Source organism: Rhincodon typus, chromosome 14 (assembly GCF_021869965.1).
Source record: "Rhincodon typus isolate 14 chromosome 14, sRhiTyp1.1, whole genome shotgun sequence".
Taxonomy (NCBI): Eukaryota; Metazoa; Chordata; class Chondrichthyes; order Orectolobiformes; family Rhincodontidae; genus Rhincodon; species Rhincodon typus.
This window is the reverse complement of record NC_063345.1, coordinates 19,045,978-19,054,335: the sequence shown is the minus strand read 5'-3', so window position 1 is coordinate 19,054,335 and position 8,358 is coordinate 19,045,978. Positions and strand designations below refer to the sequence as shown.

Below are 8,358 nucleotides of genomic sequence, written 5' to 3'. Positions count from 1 at the left end.
CCACGTAGAAAGAGATTTCTTAAATTAAAGCCCGTCCCGGCGCTTCTTGGGAGTTGTAGTTCAACTCTGCCTCCAAGGCGACATACACTTTGGGGCAAACAACAGTTGAGGACTACAGTTACCATAAGGCAAAACGGCACAGGTCAACGTCAGTGCCACCGCCGTTTCAGCTTTAGGCTGAGACTGAGAAAATTAAGAAACGGGAATGGCTGAGATTGTAATCCCATCCAATATAGAGAATTGTAAAGACTAAATGTGACAACGACTGGATCCAGTCGGCCTGCCCAGAGCCATCAGACCTCAAGCTGACTGATGTCACGGCCGCGATGCTCCTCGGGTGTCGCATGGATCTAAGATTTTGTTGCAGCGGAAGGCCGGACCGTGAGGAACGCTGGGATAGGTAGTTCTCCGTGCGCCGACGGTCCAATCGAGCGCTGCGACAGCAACATTTTGAGGACTACAATACCCGCCATGCATTGGCGGAGCGCCGCCATCTTCCTTCCTCTTCCCTCTCACCCCCCCCCCGCCTTTCCAGTCCCCTCTGCGTCAGGCGGTGATGTTTACTACGCCATGAATACGCGTCAAAAGAAGCCAAACGGGTGAAAACAGACAGAAAGGTAAAAAGGGGGAAAAAGATACGTTTTGTTTCAGGGCAAAAGAGATCTTGAGGAAATTTCAGTATATCCGATCGACATCCCCGCCGTGAAGTGGAATCGCTTCCAATGAAGTTTGGCGGTGGTCCCGGTGGAGGCCGCTACCGCCAAGGTGTCCGGTAGACGACGCAGAGCTTCTCCCCCCTCCCATCCACCACTCCGTCCCCCTCCTCCCCGCAACTTGAAAGCGCAGGTTTGCAACTGCCTTGCATTTTTCTCCTTTACCCGCCCTCGGCCTCAAGATGGTCGCTCGGAGTGGAGTTGCCTTGTGGCCCGGCCGTTCAACAGGGCACCGACCAGGACCCAGCGAGTGAGGACGCTGGAAGAAGCTCCTTCTTTAGGAAAAGGCAACGCAGCTGCCCACCGACCGGCCCTGGAGACTACGCTCCATCCAATGGCTCCTTGAGAAACCTACACGCCAACGCAGATTATTGGGAGATTTGTATGCACGTTGATTATTTTTCTTTCTTCTAGTTTTGTCTCGGAACTTTTTCTGCCCCTTAGCCACTTCTGTGAAGTGGAGGATCTAATGGGTTCTTAAACCTGCAGAAACCGAATATAAAACTATCAGGAATTAATTTTCACTTGTTCTTTTACACTGCCTTTTTTTTACAACAAATGAAAGAAGATTCTGTATTCCACTCGAGAAGGGGCTGCAAACGCACCATTTTGGAGGTACTTTTTTATATAAGGAGAGAGCGACCCTTTTTGGGACTTGCACCGAGTTTGTGAATTCCGGCGGAGCTTAGCGAAGTTACTGGCTGCTGTAAGCATTTTCTGTGTATTAACATATTATCGAAGATCGCCATGACAGGCTGATGCATACGATAAAAGATAATTTCGTGAACTTCGCTTTCAAAACTTAAACCTGATTCTGCTGGCATGTTGAGACCTTGCAGTATTTTATGGTTAAAAATAAGCAAATCGGATTTTCCATCATAGAAAATGCCAAAGTATTAAATAGTATCTGTGTTTTGAATACAGAGCATGTGTAAATACTGGAAAGGACTTGACAGAAATATTACAGTGTATGCCAGTTTTGTTCCTGTCGATTGGAATTATGTTGTTTTAATTACTGGGAACTGAAACGGACCATAGTTTGAAGTCAAAGTTATAACTGGTGAAAAGTGCCAGCATACTTGCTTGTGTGCTTGTTATAACCTTATTGGACTTTGTGAATAACTGGGAGAATACCTGGATTTTTTTCCCTTCAATAAAGGTGCAAATTTTCTAAAATTTAAGATGTGGAACATTTGAATGAAATGAAAATTGCATGCATTTTAGAGGACTTTTGCCATGGCCTTTTTATTTAAGAAAAAGTAATAGCCGTCGTGTCTGAATCTAAGTTTTGTTTTATATTGTACAACATCTTATCAATTATGGCTGAAGAAACATCACCGGCTGAGATTGATCCAGATTTTGAACCGCAGAGCCGGCCCAGATCCTGCACCTGGCCTTTGCCGAGGCCAGATTTGACAACTGTCAAACAGGAAGACTCTGCCTCAGGAACCCCCACTGAAGAAGAAAAGCAGGATGTTTCTGATTCTAGTGCTTTAAAATCGGAGAGTGAAACTGGTCTGAATGCAGAGGTCTGTACCCAAGTTGGTGCAGCAAATGCTCAGCGGAAGAGTTCTTCTAGAAGGAATGCCTGGGGTCATCAGTCTTATGCAGACCTCATCACTAAAGCAATTGAGAGTTCTCCTGAGAAGAGGTTGACTCTGTCTCAGATCTATGACTGGATGGTCAAATCTGTGCCTTACTTCAAGGACAAAGGAGATAGCAACAGTTCAGCTGGATGGAAGGTAAGGGATTTGGGATTGAGGGAGCTTGATATTTATCTTGAGTTCTCATGTTAGAATTTGGTTTCAAAATAAATTAAGAATTATGTTTTCAATTACTGATTGTTATTGATACAGGATTAATTATATTTGCATACTGCATTACAGTCAAGGATCAGCATTACTTTGGTTATGGCCATGATTCTTGGCAGCTTTAACACCTGTAAATGTGTAACTATGTGCTGCCTTCTCAGTTTGTGTGCTGGGTTTTACCCTATACAAAACATTGGAATAGCTTGATTATAAATAGGACCAGGTCAGTCTGTATGAATATCCGCATCACTACCATCTTTTCTCCAGTTCACACACCTCATTGATTAAATATGGAACCATGCATTTATGGGGATGATTCCAAACCTGTGGGCTGGGTGATTGCAAGTTAAGAGTGTATATCTAAGGACTTACAATGGTTGCCGGTACATAAAATAGTTAGATCAGGTTTTGCATTTGTCATGTACTGATTTGATTAGCCACTAGCATCACACATTCGTTCATGTGCATACCAAATATCCATCAGGGTCCGTGTACCTGTCATTTTTTTTCCCCCAAGAAGTCCTGTCTGTGTTATACTGAGACCGGTGTAATGCTTTCAATTAACTTGGGAGAGACCGGGAGTGATCTGCTTTTTCTCAGGTATCATATTTTACAATATCTATAGTCATGGCTTCTGTCAAGGACCATGAAAGTCAATATTTCAATGTTCTTAACCTGCATACTTATTGTTTTCAAGCTGTTGGAGAAGTTCTTCATTTATCTCCCCTGTTTATTGCGCATTTTTTAAAACCAGTTATTACCAGAACTTCTAATTTCTCTCTACCATGAATGTGGCCAAAGAATTGTAGTGTGTCTTAGTGATAATCTCAAAAGTTTGTACTTGTATGCCAGTTTTCTTTAGAATTCATTATTATATGGGTTGTCCCAAATGATCCTTATCATATATCTGAGAACTTGAAGCTACTTTTCTGTTGTCTGTAAGTTAACTTCCCATGTCTGTTTTGTGTTCACCTTCTGCATCCATGTAGTACTTTTGACCAGTAATCTGAATCTGCTTTCCATACAGATGCTGTTATTTCTAAAGAGGTCTGATTTTTAGAAACGTTTGTTTTGCAAGTGTTATGTGCTTCTTAACCATTCGCATTTCCTATCTGATGTTATTATGTCACCCAGATTAAAAAAAAAAGTACTACCTATTTTATTTTTTTATTCCACTGTTATCCAGGCATCTTTTGATATATCCATAAATACCGTTTTGCTGCAGGTTAATGAAAATCCATAATTTTGTTAGTTAGAATTGTCTAGAATTCTTCCTGGATTTTTCTTTATCTACCATATCTGTCATTTCATTCATATATCTCCAATTATTCATATTCTGTATGCCTACTGCAATTCTTTTGAGAGATGCCTCATCATTTCATTTGAGAAGATCTGGAGACAGAACGCAACCTTTTCACACTTCTTTTTTAATAAACAGCTATCAGTTAACTGCATTTATTGTGTATTGTGTCTACTGTGAGGCTGAGCGCAGCTTCTGAATCAAAGTTTTATACAGCATTTAAAACATTTGTTCATGCCTAACTTTGTCAAATACAGTGGTGTAAATTATAACGCATGAGTATACGTTGTTCTGGTCTTCTGTTGGCTTCATTCTAAGTTTTAATATGAATATTGCATATGTTTTTTCCTTTCAATGAACACGTTTTGGTTTTCTGGTATCTGTGGTTGATTTCTACTTTTGTGCTGATTTATATTTGATTCTTTTGATTTATGTGAATTATGAGACTGTTCTCTTCGTGTTCCTTTAGGTAGTGCTGGCTAGGTCTGGCCTACCTCAAGATCGCATCACATTTGTATTTACTCAGCCATTAGGGGATTAAAAATATCTAAGTTACACTACTTGTGTGTGTGATCTTTTAAATTTAGAATCCTGTTAGTAACAGTTGAGAATTATTAGTCATCTGATTAATATCACAATTAGGTAATCATTGTTTTTCTAATGCTGAGTTGAATTATTGTAACTGTTGTAACTATCTAGTTCATGGTTTGTGTGTTTTTAGAGAATAACTTTTTAGCTTATAGATTAAAAGGCTAGAATAGAAGAGGGAAAGCTCTAAAGCAGCAGACGGTTTAGTACAGTGAAGGAGATATGTTTTCTTTTTTGGTTGGGGGTGGCACGGCTGTTGTGGCACAGTGGTAATGTTCCTACCTCCAAATCAGGAGGCCAGGGTTCAAGTCCCACCTACTCTAGAGATGTGTGATAACATTGCTGAGCAGTTTGGTTTCAAAAATGCAAGAAAAGAAAAAATGATCAGAAGCGTGGGGGAAAGGTGGGAGAATGAAAAACTCATTCAGTGCCATTCAGAGTGCTGGTGCAGACCCCATGGGCTGAATGGCCTCCTTCAAAGCTGTAAAAGTGCTTGGTTGAAATAGCTCAGTTGTGAGAGAAGCACTCAGGCTCCGGCAAGGGTTTTAGGGGCTCTTATGTTGCAGTGGTAATGTCCCTATCTCTGTGCCAGGGGACCTGAGTTCAAGTCTCACCTACTCCAGAGGTCTGTAATAACAACATCTCTGAACAGGTTGACTTTTCTTTTCTTTCATTCATGGAATGTTCTGTAGGTAGATCTATACGCCGTTGGGGATGGAATTCTGGGATTTTGATCCTGTGGCACTGAAGTATATTTCCAAGATAATGGTGAGGTAGAAAATTTTCAGAAAAGTGACATCTGCAATGCTTTGCAAAAACAGGGACATTCTAGTTTTTGGTTTGGTTGATGGAGCTAAATTAGTACACCTTCATGCAGTGAAGCCTGATTGGTTGTAATACTAATTTACGCCATCAGATTTGAAAAAAAAAGATGAGGTATCATTTGCTTAAAATCAGTCTGAAGACAGTCCAGAGCAATACACCATCATGGAGATGGTTGGATCTCTGGTTGCAGTTTATCTGGGTGATTTCTGGAGAGGTTAGGTGCAATTTGGACTTTGTTTGGTTTGCAACGCACTGAGAGATGATGGGTTAAATAAATTATCGTTAGCTAGGCTTGCACCTTAAGTAGTTTAAAAACCTAACTTCATCAATCACTGTGCTCAGTGTGGCTTGTATTGAGCTGCCAGAGGAGGTGGTGGCGGCTGGTACAATAACAACATTTAAAAGTCATCTCAATGGGTACACGAATAGGAAGTGTTTACAGGGATATGGGCCAAATGTAGGCAAATGGAATATAATAATTTAGGATATCTGTCGGCATTGACAAGTTGGACGGAAGGATCTGTTTCCATTCTGCGCATCTCTATGACTGTGACTCAGTGTGATTTTGTGAGAGAAGATTACCTTGTTTGAAACCAGTAAGAGAGTCTACAATGATATGAAGAGTTTGTGCCAAAGTATTGAAAATTTAACTAGAACAATGGACAAAGATGTCCACTGTCAATAGATGGTAAATGAACATTTTACATCTGAGAATAACTGGAGCTGAGGAGGAATCCCAAGAGCATTATGACGTACTTCTAGAAGTAAATAAAAATGATATGTCTTCTAGAAATAAATAACTTTAAGAATGATAAGTCTTAAAAGATAATCTTCTGGGGAATTAAGAATAAATTTGGCTGCAAAAACCTACCTAATTACAAACAATTGTGTTAAGTTAATTGCGCATGTTTTGCTTGTTTCTATATCTTTTATGTACAAGAAAGTTGGCTTTACTGCTTAAAAAAAGTGAAATTTTGCAGTTCTTGCACTTTGTTAGTTAAAGTGAGGCATTTGGACTTCTTAAAAATGTTAAGTCAGTAAAAGATCATAACAAAATACCTCAATGTATTGCTTAGAGTTGTAGATCAAGAAAGGTTATGGATCATGTAGGCTTCAGTCCAGCAGTGGCTTCCCTCTGATTGTGGTTACATATTGATTTTATTAGACTTTTTGAAGGAGAACATGTGGAAAACCATTTACCATTTCAATACTGCACCATGAGATGGAACACTGTCGTAATTTAAAACCTGTACCATGTTGCCATATGGAAGAATGATTCCCAAAGTCAAGTACATTTTGCAAATGCTGTTAGATCTCTTGTGACATTGCTTGTGGAATACATACTACTTTCTGAGGACAGAAGACATGAGAATGAGAATAATACAGTGTATTATTATGTTAAGATAAAGCTATGTATTTTGACTTATCCCTTCAAAGATTACCAGATTAATTTACAATAATTAGGTGCTGTGTTGAAACAATATTTAGTTGAGAATGTGTTGCTTCAGCCTTGAGATTAGAAAGCCAACAACAATTTTTTTGTGTGTTTTGCATCAAGTAATGTGCTATCAGTGATTTGATGAGATGTTTGCTTAAATACAATTCTTGGATAAATTGTTTAACTACTTCTAAAAATCCAGGATTTCTTGTGAAGCTTGAGTGTTGAAATGCTGATGCTGTATAAATTTCATTAACCCCAAATATTGGTATTGATGGCCTTGACTATAAGTTGATGCTTTAAATGCATGAACAAGAAGATACCTTTTTAGAAACATAGAAAAATAAGAGCAAGAGTAGGCCGTTGCTACGTTGAACCTACTGTGCCATTCAGTATGATCAGAGCTGATTTACTGATTTCTGATTTGCTGATTCTCAACACCATACTTTTACACTTTGCCCACGCTACTTGACACTCTTAGCCCATAGAAATCAATCTATTTCTGAAATTTCTTTGGTGATTGGTCCTCTGCTGCTTATGTGTTAGAGTATTCCAATGGTTTACCATGTTCTGAGTGAAAACACTTCTCCTCCTCTCGGTTCTAAATAGTCTCCCTATCTCCTGAGACCGTGGCACCTTGTTCGGGAATGTACCACCCCACCCCAGCAAACCTGCTATCCCAGGAATCAGTCCTTTGCTGTACTCCCTCTATGGGAAATATTTCTTTTCTTTGGTAAGGAGACCAAAATGCAAGCACTACTCCAACTGTGAGCTCACAAAGACCCTGTATAACTACAGTAAGACATCTTTGTTCCTGTACATAAATTCTCTTGCAATGAAGGCTCTCAGATCACTTTTGCCTTCTTAACTAACTGTTGCAAAGATTAGTGTACATTTGGTGCTGACCCTGTCATTCTTTGTTTCACTTGTGAATGTAAAGTGCAGTTAATCACGAGTTATTACTAAGTGATATGTAACTATCACAGAATATTAGAGAATTTAAGCTTTGTTTCAGGTTTCTACTCAGCCCTTGCCTTTCACATGATCGGTTTCCTATCCTATGCCTTGGAATTTTGACTTTGCACTATTATTAACTCATCCACTCTCAAACTGTTTTTGCTACCCCATTTCTTTCTCCTCCAGTTTCTCTACCTCAGTTGCATCCTGTCATGAAACTGGATGAGTTCTAAATGTGTGGGCAGTCAGATGAGTGCTATATGTTCTCCCTCATTAGTCCGTAGACAGTGAGGTTGAAAATTATCCCCAATTAGATATAAGCAAAACATTTTCTGCTGTGTGGAATTTATGTACATTCCAGGTGACTGGAAAAACAATGTGAAATTTGCCAGTAATGTTACATAACAGACATGAATTATGTTTCATATTAGTAATATATGCTGATGTACTATAAACAACTTCAGTTACTTTTTAAGACAACAAGGTGCAGGGCTGGATGAACACAGCAGGCCAAGCAGCATCATAGGAGCAGAGAGGCTGACGTTTCGGGCCTAGACCCTTCATCAGAAAAGGGGGAGGGGAAGGGGGTTTTGAAATAAATAGGGAGAGAGTGGGAGGCGGATAGAAGAGGGATAGAGGAGAGGATAGGTGAAGAGGAAACAAACAGGTCGAAGAGGCGGGGATGGAGCCAGTAAAGGTGAGTGTAGGTAGGGAGTTAGGAAGGGG

At 39.9% G+C, this 8,358-nt stretch overlaps 1 protein-coding gene across 2 annotated transcripts in view; it reads left to right on the top strand.

Moving 5' to 3' along the window:
• The first annotated feature begins 490 nt into the window (after positions 1 to 490).
• Positions 491 to 8,358, top strand: part of LOC109936039 (forkhead box protein O1-like) — a 45,628-nt gene continuing 37,760 nt past the window's right edge. The window contains exon 1 of one of the 2 annotated variants that reach the window (XM_020534654.2): positions 491 to 2,455. In XM_020534654.2, the coding sequence (XP_020390243.1) occupies positions 2,033 to 2,455 (423 nt within the window). In that variant the 5' untranslated portion in view covers positions 491 to 2,032. The remainder of the gene's footprint in view (positions 2,456 to 8,358) is intronic. The other variant, XM_020534660.2, reaches the window with a different exon arrangement.